This window comes from Euprymna scolopes, chromosome 24, assembly GCF_053919585.1.
Source record: "Euprymna scolopes isolate OS-2025 chromosome 24, ASM5391958v1, whole genome shotgun sequence".
NCBI classification, from domain to species: Eukaryota; Metazoa; Mollusca; class Cephalopoda; order Sepiida; family Sepiolidae; genus Euprymna; species Euprymna scolopes.
This window is the reverse complement of record NC_136505.1, coordinates 94,584,393-94,602,450: the sequence shown is the minus strand read 5'-3', so window position 1 is coordinate 94,602,450 and position 18,058 is coordinate 94,584,393. Positions and strand designations below refer to the sequence as shown.

Below are 18,058 nucleotides of genomic sequence, written 5' to 3'. Positions count from 1 at the left end.
GAGCATTATCATGATGGAAGATGACCCCCTTTCTGTTGACTGTCATTTTCAAGTGGAATGTGAGTGAGAATATTGCAGAAAAAATATGTGTGCCACTTTAATAATCTTGAAAGACAACAGTTATAAATTAATCATGGTGATATGTTTAATTAATAACAATATGCATAAAATTACATTTGATTAAAATGTTCCTTTTACAAATCAACAAAAGCTTCTAGATTCTTCTGTTCATTTTTTTTTTTTTTTACCAACTTCACATTTTGTGACTTCCCATAATAAAACATTTCATTAGGCTTTTTATTACTTACACTAACTGCATCCGAATGTGGTCCCGGACAGGTGCCCGGCTTGCAATATTTCTGTCGGCTTCCATCATCACAGAGATCACTTCACAATTGTCAGCATTGAAAATTATATCTTCAGACACTTTGCTTTCGGGAACATTCAGCCCAGCCAAAACACTCTGTCAAAATAAATGCAAAAAATCTTAATAGTTTTTCGTTAATGATAAAATATTAAGAACCATGTTAAAGAAAAAAATTTTTTAATTAATATTTTTTTTCTAAATTAATAATTTTTAATGATAAAATATGAAAAGCATTTCAGTTAAAGAAATTTTTTTTTTGAAAAATTATAAAAAAAAATCAAAATACAATAATTGGTAAAAAAAAAATCAATTTGCTAAACACAATTCATATATATACTTGTATATAAGTTGATGTGCATTTTAAGACCAAAAGTTGTGTCATTTAAGATATTATGTGTGTATAACTGCAGATTCTAGACAAGTTAAATGGTCCATCTCATGGCTCTCTCCTGCACAGATAATTTCTTTTATGGTGTTTTCGTAAAACATTTTATAAATTGTTCTCAGCATCCTCGAGCAATAATACATGCATTTACACAAATGTGATCTATTCAATTTTTATATATAGAACCAACCTGCTGCACACTTACATGCAACAAACGCAAATGTTGCTAATCATTCTGATCAATGCCACGCTGTGGATTCCAGTTGCAATTATTGTTTTTAGACATAATTTACACCGTAAATGCATACATTGCATGAGCCGTAATATACCATAATAATGTGACTGCATGCGTTAAGTGCCATTAAATGATTTCATTAAATAGTTGTCATTAAATTAATAGTAAGAAATAATAATAATAATAAAAGCGAATGTATGTATGTACGTCACGAATACAGATTTAATTTTTATAAGCAAAAAAAGGGGAAGTTAATCTTAATAATAAATGTTTATAATAAAAATGTTTGCCCGACGCACTTCGCTTGTATTTAAGGCAGAGAGAGAAATGAAGAAAAAGAAACACTTAAGTTTGAAGTAACAGGAACGTTAGTTTTGTTTTCTTTTCTTTTTCTAATCGATTAGTTTTGTCTTTTTATAGATAAACGTTATCTTCTTTTCCTTATCGATTAGTTTTGTCTTGTTTTTCTCATCGATTAATATTGATTAATATTAATTAAAAATCACTACATTTCCCAACCTATTAAAAAAATGTCATATCATCACTGAATACATTATATCAGACTTAGGCCATGTCTTTCCCTTCTCCACTTCACTCTCTCTTTTAATTTACCTCCCCACCTTCCCTTATCAGAAGAAACCGTCTCTCATGTTCCTTACTTATTCTGAAGACTTTTGAACACCAATAATTTTAAAACTTTTGTTTTAATGAACGAAATTTGAAAATTTTTATTTCAGAATATAGCTGAGAAGATTGAAATTTGGTCGCAAAATGAGTGAGCGGTGAAGCTTTAAAGCAGTTCTAAATATGTAAAACTAACACATAATCATAAATTCAAACGCAGTACTGTTTGAATGAGTAAGCCTCTTTGAGGATCTCTTGTTTTATATAACTTTGTTCATATTTTGGAAAACGATGAGCGCTTGTCCAGAAGCGACCCTATTTTAATAAACAAATAAATACAGTAATTTCATTCAATAAAACAAAAGTTATAATAAAATTACTGGTGTCTAAAAGTCCTCAGAATTAGTAAGGAACATGAGAGACGGTTTCTACTGATTGGCTGTTGGTTACCATAGCAACTTTTTCAACATTGACGTTTTAGAGACAATTTCTTCCGATTGGCTGTTGGTTACCATAGCAACTTTTTTGTCATCCACACCTTTATAAATCATAGCGGGAATATTGTTTGCATGCCATTTTATTTGGGTTACATAGGGAGAGTTAACAAAATTGATAATATCTTGCTTACGACATCGCTCGTTAATTCTGTTTGTTTCTTTTTTTATCCTTTCCTTCCGGTTATTTACTTAATTAAATCTTGTATTTGATTTTTTTTTTATTTATTCTATTTAAGAAGTTGGTAATAATTTTTAATGGAATTGTTGAGAATGCATATGATATTGAACACAAAAAAGAAATTAGTTTGAAGCAAAGCCAGGAAAAATCATGGATTACATAGAAAAATACGAGCATGAAAAGTAATATGGTTAAGATTAAGCTTAGAAAAGTAAAAGGACTAGTTCTTAAAACTGGAAAAGGAAAATACAAGATATTCTAGTAAAAAATATAATAAATTTATAACTTAAAATATTGCAGCATTAATACTTTGTATATAATGTTAAATTGAATTTTTTTTAATTCTTAATGTTGCAATATTTTAAGTTATAAATTTATATTTTTTAATAAAATATCTTCTTTTTCTTTTCCAGTTTTAACAACTAGTCTTTTTGCTTTTCTATGTTTAAGCTTAACCATATTACTTCTTATGCTCGCATTTTTCTATGTAATCCATGATTTTTCCTGGCTTTGCTTTGAACTAATTTCTTTTTTTATATAATAAATAAACTATTGTATACCTGTGCTAGGGGTTACAAATGAAAGAAACCACAAGTAGTGTAAAGTGTATAAAATATAATATTTATCATAAAGAATACAGAAGCCACAAGTGGTATGAGAGGAACGTGTTCGTAGCATGCAGCATGGTATGAATGTCTCCATCTAGTCTCTGAAACCAGTGGTATTCATAGGACTGGTTGATTCCACTTAGTTCTCAAATAGAGGTGATTTGTACCCCACAACAGTAACATTTGCAAAATGTAAAAGAAATAACAACAATAGAAAAAGTAATGTCATACCTGATCAGTAAAAAGCAGCGACAACGTCTGAACGATGATCACTCCCCAATATATCTAAACGAATAATAAAACACTAGTTACTCCCCAGCATAAACAAACAAGAAAAAAGAGAGTACAAAACATACAAAACCAAAAAAATACATGAAGATGATTCTAAGTGAAACTGAGAGTACTTAGTTTTACGTTTCTGAATTTTTGAGATGAAGATTGGTTATTCATAGGATTTGGATTCATCTGGAGTGTCATTTTCACAATGTTTTAATCAATGTAACCTTCGACCTTCTTCAGATGTATTGTATCGAACTCGAGAAGGTTTCTGTTGAACTCAGGAATTTGGATGGAATTTTGAACGAAACCGTTTATTTACTTAATGGTAGTAGAATGCTCGTTCTGAAATGAATGCTGAATTCAAATAATACGTACTTAGTTTTGTAAAGAATTGTTTCTTCCATTAAAATCATTAACTTTGATACGAAACCGTCTATTTACTTCATGGTAGTAGAATGCTCTTGTTCTGTCAGCCTTGAAAGGATAGAGGTCCTAAGTAATTTGTAATTTTGGTCGTCCACACTGAGATTTGAATCTTCAATCTTCAGGAGAATATTACTTGTACAATTGATTTTTCCAAGTACTCTAACGATTGCGCCACGGATCCCCAAAATGAATGCTGAATCCAAATAATACGTACTTAGTTTTGTAAAGAATTTTGTTTCTTCCATTAAAATCATTAACTTTGGTACTCAGAAGAATTTAAAAATTGAATAAAAATCACCTCGAGTGTTATCTGCACAATGTTTTGGTTGATGTAACCTCCGACCTTCATAAAGTGTAATAGTCGCCATGTTTTGGCAGGAACTTTTACACCTGACAAAGGTTGGAGGTTACACCAACTGAAACATTGTGTAGATAACACTCGAGGTAATTTTTAAAATGAGAAAAATTGTCCGATTAATCTAATACAAACATTCATATCTCATCTAAAAAAATTCACTTACTTTGCATAATCAAATTGTTTGAATCAATTCATGTATATGTTTTTTTAGTATATCATGTTTGGGCTGTGGCTGTGGTTAGAGCAGGTCTGAGGTGTGTGAATGACTATTTGCTCAATAAATATATATATATATAGCTGTTCAATATTGAGCCATTACGTTGAACAAAGATGCTGGTAGTTAATCAAATTGAAGAACCAATGCATTCATGATTTCGAGTTGAGATACACAAACATTATATATATATATATGTGGAAATTCTCAGTTAAATTATGCAGAATTACAACAAAATTTATTGCTTGACAAAGTGGTACAAATAAGTATTAAAATTTTTTCCTTAATCCATGGATTTTCAATGAATAGCTTATCTCATCGGAGGAAATGTTTTTTAGCAAAATAAATATAGATAATTATAATTTTTGCTTATTAGCACATAAATTAAAAATAAAATTTATAAAGATTGCATGAAAAACATATTCCATGGTTGAAGGAATGAAAATACAGGAACAGTTGTAAAATCCAAAGCAATGACGACTTGGTATATTCCAGACTGAATTATGAGTTTTTTTTTTTTATGTATATTCCAGGTTGAAAGGGAAGTTTCTTTGACATTCAAGTTCATGCATATGACGTAATCCATAAAGTTCAGTATGATAAAATCCTTTGAAAAATTTAAAATTTCTGCAAGCAAGAATGATTTAACTGAAATTTTATTTTTAACTATAACTAGCAGGGGTGCCCGGCGTTGCTCGGGTGTTTGGAGGTGTATGCTGTGCAAAAAAAGCAAAAAAACAAAAAAAATGGTTAATTTTTTAAAACTTTGACCCCTATTATGACCCCTTAAAATTTATTGTTTCGGGCTCAAATCACTTTATTAAGTTAGATCCATGTTCAAGGAACCTAAATCTAAAATTTCAAGTGTCTAGACCCAAAATTGTCGGAGGAGTTTGGTAGAGTTCTTAAAGGTCAAATCGTTGAAATTTGACCCCTTAACAGCCAAATTTCTGGCTGACACCCGTCACATCGATTTTCCCAAATCTCAGTACCCGGTATTTCAAATTTCGAGTCTATAGACTAAAAATTGACAGAGTTATTGCGTAGGGAAATGTACACAGACAGACAGACACACAGACAGACAGACACGTTCACTTTTATAGATATAATAGATTATTTAGCTAAAAACATTTCCTCTGATGAGATGACCCATTCATTGAAAATCCATGGATTAAGAAAAAAAAAAAACTTAAATTTTCTATATTCATTGTCAAACAATTTATTGTAAATTTTTAGTTTACATAATTAAAAATTTTTAATTTACATAATTCAATTAAAAACTTTCATTTATATTATTACTTTTATGGCTCTTGTGAACTGCAACGTTATTTGACTATGGAAATAATTATATAATCTTTTACATTCTGAAAATTATATATATATATATATATATATACACTGGACTACCCATGACCTGTTGGGTCAGTATGTTATATTAGCTATGGAATTCATGTATGAGCGTGACACTTGTGACGTAAAGAAAATAGTTTTTTTTTTGACATAACAGAAACATTTCTATGAAAAATCACGGACGGATCACTCAAACATGAAAAAAAAATCCTCCCTATCTATGTAAAGTTACCTATTTTTCCGAATAATCGCTCAAACATCGAAAATTAAACATGATTTTCCTACGAATCAAACGCTGACGAATGTCATTTAGCAGCAAAAACGCACATGAACCTACCGATGAGAAATATAAGAATGAAAAACCCATATTGGAATCCTTCAACCAAGTTATAGAAACTTAAAATCTAAAAAAAAATAATTAATAAAACCTGAAGCAAAAAAATAAAACCCAAATAAATAAAATAAAACTAATATTGAAACAGATTAGTAAACGTGTCAACAAATTCACCACCGTTCTCCAACAACTATTTTGTATCTAGAAATGTAAACAAAAAAATAAAAAGGAAGGAAGGAAAAGGGACGAATAGAGAGTAGTAGTAGTAGTAGTCTAGGCTTTACTACATTATGTTTGTCAACGGGTTAAAGTTGTCTAGTTGTAAGAAAATAGCAACAGTATAGTTGTAATAAAAAATAGTTGCAAAATACTCTCACTCTTCCCATGTTAAATAATAATTTCGAAATAATAACGTTAATATTTCAGTGTGCAGGTCAAAATCTGCAAAAGAAGCGATTTGTGTTTATTTGCTTACATTGTTATGGGTTAATGTTTATGCGCGCATACACAGCCGGATGTCGTAAACCGGAAAGTGGGTTACATCACTCATTGCAAGGTCATTTGAGTTTTATAATTATATAGATATATACAGGTTTGAGATGTTCAAAAGTCGGGGCTAATAAATAGAATGAGGTTGTTAGATAGTGGTCAATAACAAGAGCAAAATATCTTTCAAGAAAAAGGGAAAAAAAGTAAAAAAAAAATTTCCTTGTAAATTTTTTTTTTTACAGCTCTTTTTTTTTTTTTTAACCCCCTTTTTTCTTTTTCTTTGTGGGTTCACGGTCACCTGAGGAAGTCTCACTGACTGAAACAGATGGCTGCTTGTAGCAACCATATCTAACTGTTTACCCTCAAATAAATATATATATATATATATATATATAAATATAACTCAGTAGAATACAGAATTTATGGGATAAATAATATTTGTAATCTTGTTCAAAACAATTCTAATGCTAACAATTATTAATACCAATGTACAAATTTTTCAGAAAATATATTGTTCATTTAATTGTAGGGGAGATGATGGCAATCAATTCTTTGTCACTAATGGTGGAATTTTCAAATAATCATAAAACACCAAAAAAAAAAAAAAAACTCTAGAAACCTTTTTTTTCTTTTATGGCAAATAATTGGATTCAACAGTTTATATATATACATTATATATATATATATATATATATATATATATATATATATATATATATATATATATATATATATATATAGTACATAATTTTGTTGAAATTCAAAGGCCTACATTTTTTTTTTCTTTTATGTAACCCTTATTTATTTAATCTTGGATATTTATGAACATTCTATGTCTTCCTATTGCTGTAAACTTTCCATATTTTAAATTATCTCTTTTGTGAATATATGCATTCTTGACTTATTATTTTGTTTTGTTTACCGTCTATAATGTTACTCATACTTCTTACATTTGATTCTAAAACCTGCAAACGTTTTTCACTGAAAATATTTCTCTGAATCCGGCTCATCCCCAAAATACTTCTATTGCATTCTATTGCTGTAAACTTCCATTTTAAACATATATAAATTATCTCTTGTGAATACATGCATTCTTGACTCGTTATTTTGTTTTGTTTATTGTATCACATCTTTTGTTTTTCTCACATTTGATTATAAAATCTGCAAACCAGTGATGGAATGATCCCAATATTTTTCCCCAATTCTGATACAATTACTAATTCTGTTCTAAATAAACACAATTATCGATTCAGATTCTTTTTCATTTCTAAATAGAGGGTTGCTTTTTGGGGGATTTAACAGCAAGAAAAAAAAACCATTAAAACTGTACATATAATTTCCCAAATGCAGCAATACATTCATGGAAATGATCTTCAGATTTTGCTTTTACTGGTAGTTTAAAATCAATAAATATTTATCATTTCATTATTAATACAAACCGTGGGAAATTAAGTTTTACCAAAAGCAAACAAATAAGAACTATGAAAAGAATCGCTTTTGGCATCGGAAAATAGGCACAATTTTTTTCTGATTCTGATACTTTCAAAGATTCTGATTTTTCGATTCGATCCAACACTACTGCAAACCTTTTCCACTGAAAATATTTCTTTGAAACAGGCTCATCTCAAAAATACTTTTCCCATTAGAAAATATTTAAAGCAAAACCTGTCAACTCCAAAGTCTTCAATTCTGCTTTTTATTTATTTTTGTGATGAATATTTGCTTTATTTTTACATTTTTTAAAATTAAACTTCAAGAATTTATTAGGTTGGTGTAAAAATAATGTCATTTTTGACATAAAGTTGAACGTCAAAAAACAACATTATTTTTGGACCAACCTAATATTATGGTCTAGAAATGCTGTATACATGCGTAAATACTCACCTTTGATGGGTGGGCAAGCAGTGACAACAGTATCTCATCCAATTCACACTCGAACATATTTCTGCAAAAAAAAAAAAAAAAAAGATGGAATTAAGTATATGTTCAATGAACAAAATAAAATAAATGCAATCAACTCAATAAAAATCCCGAAACGTTAGCAACACAAAAACGAAAAGATGTCTTACTTAATAAATTTACACTGAATATCCGCCGGACCACTCATTCTGTCCCATACTTGAATGTATAAAAGGTTTCGGACGAGCAATAGGAATTGGTTGATGATTTCTTTATCTTCTCCCTGTTAAGAAAAAGAAAACAATATGATTTTTAGCAAAATATGGGCACAAATTTTACATTTGAAAACATTACTAAATAAAATACTAAATAAATAAAATACTATAAATATAATAAAATAAATAAAATACTATAAAATATATAAATGATAATATATAATAAAATAATATCTAATAATAGAAATATATAAATAAATATATAATAAATTAATATATAATACTATATAAATAAATATATAATAAATTAATATATAATACTATAATTAATATAAATAAATATATAATAAATTAATATATAATAAAATAAATAAAATACTATAAATATAAAATACTAAATAAATAAATATACTAAATAAAATTCAAACTTTAGGAAAGGCATAAAACAAAATAATAAAAGTTGATAAAATTTAATAATCTATAAATATAAAAGCGAAAATGTGTGTGTGGACTTTTTCTGTATGTTCGCAAAAGGCTTTTTTCATCGGGCTTCTGGGTCGGCTCGCTCCTTCTTAAAATCTTTTTATATCACGTCTAAAGCATAATAACTATGACTTAAGAACGGGGATCACAGCTATCTTTAATTTGCCTTATGTTTACCAGTTATTTTTGCTCGCTGCGTCTTTGAAAAGCGAATGATGGAGTGGGAGAAACAGTAACTGGCTTGCAGCGCAAAACTAGGTCAAACATCACGCCACTTAACTCCCTCGCACCTGTATATTTCACTTTATAAACCTTAACTTAACACGCTTATCAATTCCTCTCCCCTTGTGGCTGAGATGGTTAGGTGACCGGCATTTTTTTCCCCCCTTTTCATTTCCACCTTCGCGTTAAGGCTTCGGGGGTTCAATCCTACCTTCCTACTCAAACTTTTTTTTTTCTTTTACACCTTCAAACACCGGCCAACGTTTTTTTTTTTTAACACGCACACCTCCAAAGACCCGGGCAATGCCAGGTACCTCCCGCTAGTCTAATACATAAAGGCTATAATTCTGTTTGTCTCCATATTTTCAAATTCTATCTCCTCCGAAATCACATGTTGCAGAGCGGCACTAGTGGCCTTATTTAAACGGATTTTTTACTGACCATTCCAGGAGTCAAAAATGGGTCAAAATTGAAAAAAATCGTTATACATTTCATATATTCATCTTAGTTTATTTATAATTTTTAATTTATAATCCGGACATATGCATGTCACGTTGGTACAGTGGTAACATCACCAGCTTTCAATACTACAGTTTTGGTTTCGATTCTAGCTGATGTCACCTAAATACGTTTTTTTTTTTACTTTTGAAATAATGACTCTATAATAATATATACAAAACATGGAAAAATTAAAATATCATATTTAAGCGTATTTTATGCCCGGGCAAACCCACCCACCCACCCAACCACGGTTATTAAAAGTAATAATCTTGATTTTGTTTTGAAACATCTCCCTAAAAAGAGATAGGATTCCTTCTCAGAGGATTTTCCCTAAATTCCGGCTTCAAACCAAGAGCTTCAAGGATTAAAGTAGAGGTCTGAAGGCTGCCCAACATATTAGGGATTCATAGTTCTTTTCAAATGTCTTTCCAGACGACTTGATACTACATCTAGCGTATCAACTATCACCAGGATTTTAACCTTATGCATTCATCTTATCTCCAAGGCTAACGGAACATAATTGTTACCGTTCTTGTTCTTTTTCTCCATCACATTCTTGTCCCACAGCACTGAAAAGTCTACTATTTGCTACAATAATCTATATATCTATAAAAGTGAAAGTGTCTGTCTGTCTGTCTGTCTGTGTATCTGTGTGTCTGTGTACATTTCCCTACGCTTAACTCCGTCAATTTTCAGTCTTGCTGTTAAGGGGTCAAAGTTCAACGATTTGACCTTTGAGAACTCTATCAAACTCCTCTGACAATTTTGGGTCTAAACACTTGAAATTTTAGATATAGGTTCCTTGGACATGGATCTAACTTAATAACTTGATTTGAGCGCAAAACAATAAATGTTAAGAGTCATAATAGGGGTCAAAGTTTTAAAAAATTGACCTTTTTTTTTTTTTGCTCAACATACACCTCCAAACACCCAGGCAACACCGGACTGAAATGCTAGTCTAATATATAAAAGGCTGTATGTCTATCCGTCTGTCTATCTCCATATTTTCAAACTTTATCTCTTCCAAAACTAAAAGTTGCAGAGCAGCACTGGGGGCCTCAAATAATTGGATTTTTTACGGACTGTTCTTTTATGGCTCGTTAGCCGATTAAAATTATAAGTTATCAAATTTACCAAATTTTCATTACTAATGATTACTATATTGTCCAATTTCTACTGTACACTCTTTAACCCTTATCCTTGAATGGCCTCTTGGCCTTGATAATGTGGTAATGCCTATGTAAAAAAAAAAGAAAAAAAAGGGGGGTAAAAAAATGGGTCGAAATTGAAAAAAATCGTTAAACATTTTGTACATTCATCTTAGTTTATTTTTAATTTTTAATCAGTTCATATGCGTGTCACGTTGATACGGCAGTAACATCACCAGCTTTGAATGCTACAGTTTTGCTTTCAGTTTCGAATTTAGCTGATGGCACCGAAATACTTTTTTTTTTCTTTTTTTTTAACTTTTGAAATCATGACTCTGTAATAACACATACAAAATCTAGACAAATTAAAATGTCATATTTAATCGTATTTTACAACCGAGCAAAGCTGGGACCCCCCCCCCCCCCGCCTGCTAGTAATAATAATAATAATTAATCATCATTAAAGAAATAAGATGCTGCTAGCCTAGCTGTCACTCAGAGTCCAGGAAACACCACAAGTTGTGTTCAAAGAGAAATCTTTGATGATGACTCGTGTAAGAACTCCTAATGAGTAATAATAAGAAAAAGATGCTGATAACCTTTGGTTATTTGTTATTAGAATGAAATAAAAATAAAAATAATAATAATAATAAATGAATGATATTAATGATAATAACAATAATTATAATAAATGATAATAAAAAATAATAAATAAAATAATAATCACTTATAAAAATTAATAAAAGTAAATAGTAACCGTAATTATAAAATAATAAAAATAATGAAAATTAATAACAATAATAATGAAAGTTAAAAGTAAATAATAATATTAATATGAGCAATTAATAGTAATAATAGTAGTAATAAAAATAATAATAGAATAATAAAAATAATGATAATTATAATAATTAACAATAATAACAGTGAAAGTTAATAAAAGTACATAATACTAATAAAAATAACAATAAAAGTAATAACAAAACCAATAATAAGAAATAAAATAATAATAATAATCACAATATCAAAAATATCAATAATAATATGACTAGTAATAATACCTTGTAAATGATCGGCTTAACAAGGTAGAATAATCTGTCGAGATTTTGTTGTTGGCAAAAAAGGAGTTTAATTGTTTGCAAAAGTTTAACTATGCTCTCCATGATTTCAGCATTCATTGAATTCTGCTGGAAACTTTGTGGAAAGAGGCAGTCAAGGGATTGAGTCAAGTTGGACAGCAGTCTGAAATGTGGAAATTTAAACATTATTTTGGGAAAGTTTTTCAGATAATCATTTACAAATCCGACCCACCATTCTTTAATCCGGCTTGTAGAGCTCTTATTGAAAACATGAAAATATTCAGGAAAAATTTTTTAAATGAAACTGTGTGAAAATAGTGTGGCGGTTTTTCTTTTTTTATTCAGAAAATGATTTAAAAAAAAAAAAAAAAAAAAAAAAAAAAAAAATGAAGTTTTGGGGAACGAGTTTCACCAAAAGACTGGATTTCCCCAACATTAAAAACAACCTTGAAATAAAACAACAGAAAGTGGCAAGTTTAACTGGCCTCCAGCCAGGTTTAAAAGCAACATTTATTTCTGCACATGCGCAGCGACTCCTATGATGAACTTAATTACCAACTCATTGAATTCACTATCCTCTTTGGCCAAATGGTTAGCGAAGAAAACTAATTACCCTACGTTTTCGAGTTCGATCCCACCTCTCTATCTTTTTTTTTATTTTTTTATTTTGTCTTTATGCCAATATCCTCCACCCAAGCAAAAGTTAATTACCATTTTTCATATTCTTTTCCTCCTTTGCAGTACGGATTCGAGCCTGCTTACCTATTACCACTTTTTGTTGTTTTTTTTTTTTTGCTCAACACACCTCCAAACACCCGGGCAACGCCGGGCATCCAAGCTAGTAATATATACGGCACAATCATGTTGACACACGTTGGCTTCAAAAGGAGTACTACGACTTTGAACCCTTCTCTCACTGACCCTTCCCTCTTTCTCCCGACCTTAAACCACTTTGTTCGGTCATACGTTAAGAACATCACCAACATGACCTCCCACAACACCAAAGCCAGCCTAATTGCTGCCATCAGCCGAGTATTTGCCAAGCTCCTGCCGGCTTTTGTGGAATAGGCATGCTCCCAGTTCCAGACCGGTATTGAGGCAGTGATTGAGGTTGAAGAGAACTATATTCAATAGATGTCAGCTCTACTACATAATCAAGTTACCTGAATTGATTTTTTTCAATAAAAATTTAAAAAAAAAAAAAGCTGTAGTGTTGTTTTCTTTAGGGCGACAATTTTATTGTTCCACCTTGTAAAAACATCTTAAGCTAATCAGATGTACATTTCTCTGAATTTAGATGCATAAAAAGACGGATTTTTCCTTCAATAAAGAGTTTGAGCCAAAGCCCACGACAGAGCTAATATCTGCTTTACACCAGCTTTCCTCGTTCAGCTGCTGGACATTGGGAAAGCTAAAACCTACATTTCTCAAAAACCGTACACATAATCATAAGCATACACTATCCTCGAGTGTCTTAGGTCTCTTTATAGATGGGTTTGTCAAGGCAACCTGGCATGAGGATACTTTTCCCTAGAAGTAAACCCCCAAATAAGATCTCCTTTCTATGGCTAACCCACATTAGCTTTTACGATTAATGGTGCACCTTCCCCAAGTGATGTTACCTCAAGTAATAGGACGAAGCAGGATACTCCACCAGACTAGATAAATTGTAAATATTTAAAATCACATAGTATTAATATTTTGGTAAATTTTTACGACGCGCCCCAGTGTATTATAAACCGCCAAACTTCCCCATGTTAATAACGGCGTTCGGAATAAACACCCCCCTCCCCCAACCTCAAAAGCCGTTCTTAACATCGGGAGGTTGAGGGTGTTTATACTACACTGGGGCAGGTCGTAAAAAAATACCAATATGTTTTTAATATTAAAAGTAATCATACACTTTAAGATCTATGAACGCTTAGAGAATTCTCAGAATAAAAAGAAAAATCTCACTTAAAAGTTTGGGTGAACATACACAAATTAGACACCCGATTTTGAAGATAAATAAAATCGGTTTTTGGTTTGAGAAATAAGATCTCCTTTCTATGGCTAATCCACATTAGTTTTTATGAGTAATGGTGCACCTTCTCCAAGTGATGTTACCTCAAGTAAGAGCACAAAGCTGGATACTCCACCAGACTAGATAAATTCTTGTCCTGGAATCCAATAAGATCAAGAGACCACAGATACTATAACATATGTAAATGAATAATAAATGTTTTTCTGACTCCTATTTTTAAACCAATCTTCTCTTTGTAAACAACAGAGTGTCTATTAAGGTTAATTGTGATAAGTCTTATTGTAGATATACCGTAACGTTCTATTTCAAATATATAGTTGTTTTTTTTTTCTTTTCTCGTGTAAAAAAAAATTAACTGGAGAGAACTTAAATACCTACTAGATACTATCATTGAGTGTCTATGGTTTCTCTGTACAGAGGGTTTTTTTTTCAGAATAACATAGTATTAGAATACTTTTAACTACAAATGACCCCTGACTAAATATTAAAAATCACATGGTATTCGAGGCCCAAATCTCTTCGCTATGGCTTTACGAGGAATAGTGACCATTCTCCATTGCTAATGCTGAAAAATTGATTTTAAAACTTATGTAAAAGTAAAATCTATAGCTCATCCATCTCACAACCATAAATACATTTCTCATGTTTGCTAAAATATATGTACATATTCCATGGGTTTTGTAAAATTATGATAAAAAATAAAACTTAAAAAAAAATTTTTTTTAAGAATTGAAATCAAATCCGTAATTGTATCCAGATCGGTAATTAAGAAGATTCGGTAATTGTATTGGAATTGTGAAACATATTGGAATTGTGAAACATATTGGAATTGTGAAACATATCCGAATTGTGAAATATATCGGAATTGTGAAATATATTGGAATTGTGAAACATATCCGAATTGTGAAACATATCCGAATTGTGAAACATATCCGAATTGTGAAACATATCCGAATTGTGAAACATATCCGAATTGTGAAACATATCCGAATTGTGAAACATATCCGAATTGTGAAATATATCCGAATTGTGAAATATATCCGAATTGTGAAATATATCCGAATTGTGAAATATATCCGAATTGTGAAATATATCCGAATTGTCCCATCACTAGTAAATATGTATGTTAATGTCTCTGTTCAGTCTCGAAAGACAAAAGGCAGTTACGCGTGTAACTGTGAGGCAAAGGTTGCACAATCCTCAACCACACCTCTCCTGAATCGGCACTGTTTTACTCCAGTGGCAAGGAGCAGTTCAAGACGACTGGAAATAATGCCGAGATAAGCGGAGAGCACATACAGCACCTAAAAGTCCCAAATGGTCACCCATTTAGTAATGACCATGTTCAATGTTGCTTAACTGCAGTGATCAAATGGGAACCAGTGTGTCGATGTGATTATGCCGTATAAAATATGTAAAGTTTGAGGAAAAATATATTAAGCATGCAGTATTGAAATGTGCTCTTAGAAAGCAGGATGAATCCGCAGCTCCTGCTGACAAGAACTGTAATGCACAATCCGTGGTAGATTTCTTCTGTCTAAAGCTAAAGTGTCTGAGTTCTCTCTGTACAGGAGAATATGTTTCCCTAGAAGTAAACCCTGACCAAATATTCAAATTCACATAGTATTCGCAGCCCAAATAAGATTTCTTTCTATGGCTAACCCACATTAGCTTTTACAAGGAATGGTGCACCTTCAAGTGATGTTACTTCAAGTAATAACATGAAGCTGGACACTCCACCAGACTAGATGAATTATTGTCCTGAAATCCAGTAAAATCAAAATCACAAGCAAGATATACAATAACATTTAAATGCTTGATTGAGGAAAGGAAAATTATGTTCTGAACTTCTTTGCTGATTCAGAAGAACTTTAATATTCAAGTGTTAACCCCAAGGAGGAGGGGAGCTTAATTTCTAGGAATTTTAAATTAAAATGAAAAAACTGAGAAACATAAGACATTAACCCTTTCACATTGTCGTCTGCTCATCAAAAACAAATATATAAACTTATTCATTTTAACTAGCAGGACCTGTGATAATTCCACAGCAACATCTTTAATCTATATAATTATAAAACTCAAATGACCTTGTAACAGGTGTTGTAACCCAACATCTGGTTTACGACTTCCAGTTGCGCAGGTGTACACAAACGTAAACCATAACAACGTAAATAATTAACTCGACAATAAAATGTATTGTCTTACTGTGCACGTTTTCAGCATCCCAATTGTTTATTTTTTTTCGCGTTTAAATTATCCAAATAAACAATTGTTAATACTTTCTGCTTTTTTTTTTTAAATCATGCATTTTCCCATAAGAGCATAAATAAATTATCAACTCAACAATAAAAAGTATTGTTTTACTGTGTACATTTTCAGCATCCCAATTGTTTTTTTTTTTATCGCATTTAAATTATCCAAATAAACAATTGTTAATACTTTCTGCTTTTTGTTTTTACATTGTTCATTTCCGCATTGTCTTAATTAGTTTTATTGACCTTATTATTAACATATAAATTAAATATTTGACCCAATGGGTCATGAATGTTTAAGATAAATGAAAAAAAGTTACATTTTATTTTCATTTTCTATTTAAAAAGCCATTCTTAACATGGGGAGAGTGTTTTTAACTATTCTGTTACTTTCAACTAACAATTTCATTTAAAAAAGATACATCGAAATTTGAATTTAACTTTAAGTATTATGGTATCTGTTCAGTGCACATTTACCTATAAGTATGGCAAACCACTTATAATTAAATGGCTGTAATGGCACTCCCTGGATTAAACATAGGGGTTCCGCCAGATATTTTTATTGCACTAGTCAATTGTCAGCTGCTGCGTTTTCATTGGCTAAGCATTTCAGCACTTCCTGGCGATTTATCTAGACTGCGTCAGCTTTATGCATTTCGCTATTTACCACCTACTCCCAAACAAAAAAATTCATAAGTCATCATAAAGTGAAAGAAAAAACAAGAAGGTCAAAAAGAACCTTTGTATCGTTTAGGATTTTAGATTTTGAATACAATTAGTATTATACATTCGTATCACAAAAATAAAGAAAAGTAAACGTTTTATAAATAGAAAATTTTGAATTTATTATAAAAAATAACAAACAAGAACACCAAAAGCATTATCTGTGGGAACGCTGCTGATTCATGGAGTCAATCGGTTTGTTTATACGAGCAACTGTTTCTTTAAATTATCAGGTACTTCTATTATTTAACTCGCGATTATATAATTTTTTGGTGTTTCTGTTCATTATTTTTTGTAATACAAATTCATAACTTTCTATCCCCCCCCCCCGGTAGAGAACCTCTGCATTAGTGACTTTCACGAGGAAAGATGTACCTTCTCCAAATGATGTTACCTCAAGTACAAGCACAAAACTTGATACACCACCATTCAAGAAGAGTTCTTGTCCTGGACCCAGGAAAAGACTGAAATTGTGATAACACGCACAGAAAGCAAGATTAAAATGGTTTGGATAGCGCGTGTGAAGAAAATGAACTTAGGTACTTACTTTAGAATTAAAGCAAAAATTTCATCGGTCAATTCTGGACTATTTAATATTGGAATGATATCCTGAAAGAATTTAAAGATAACAATTATTATATAAAAATTAAAATTTAATTGAAAAATAGAATTACATTCAAACAGATTTATATATATATATGTATATATATTATAATAATTATTAAACTATATTAAATTATATATATATATATATATATATATATAATAGAAAATTCTTATTGAAAATTAATTCAGATTTTCCAAAAAACATTAAAAACCTGTAAAAAAAGAGATACAAAATTTTTAATTACCCGACAAGGAGTACAAATAAACTTGAAAGACCTTATTCCATGAACTTTCGAAAAATGCAATTCTTCTCAGAGGAAAGAGGTTTGCAAAACATACAATAAATTTTGCAGGTTAATCTATCTATATATCTATATATCTATAAAAGTGAACGCGTCTGTATCTGTCTGTCTGTGTGTATACATTTCCCTACACAATAACTGTCAATTTTAAGTCTACAGACTCAAAATTTGATATACAGGTACTGAGATTTGGGAAAATCTATGTGATAGGTTTAGTTACCAATATATAAATGTATGTATGTATGTATGTATGTATGTTTGCAT

At 30.6% G+C, this 18,058-nt stretch overlaps 1 protein-coding gene across 2 annotated transcripts in view; it reads right to left on the bottom strand.

Annotated features, from left to right (window-relative positions):
* The window catches only part of LOC145246855 (protein timeless-like), a 199,072-nt gene that overhangs the window by 41,570 nt on the left and 139,444 nt on the right, over nucleotides 1–18,058 (bottom strand). For both annotated transcript variants that reach the window (XM_080108702.1, XM_080108703.1), the window contains exons 4-9: nucleotides 17,434–17,495; nucleotides 11,871–12,051; nucleotides 8,414–8,526; nucleotides 8,229–8,289; nucleotides 3,126–3,179; nucleotides 309–463 (exon numbers count right to left, since the gene is read on the bottom strand). In XM_080108702.1, the coding sequence (XP_079964828.1) occupies nucleotides 309–463; nucleotides 3,126–3,179; nucleotides 8,229–8,289; nucleotides 8,414–8,526; nucleotides 11,871–12,051; nucleotides 17,434–17,495 (626 nt within the window). The remainder of the gene's footprint in view (nucleotides 1–308; nucleotides 464–3,125; nucleotides 3,180–8,228; nucleotides 8,290–8,413; nucleotides 8,527–11,870; nucleotides 12,052–17,433; nucleotides 17,496–18,058) is intronic.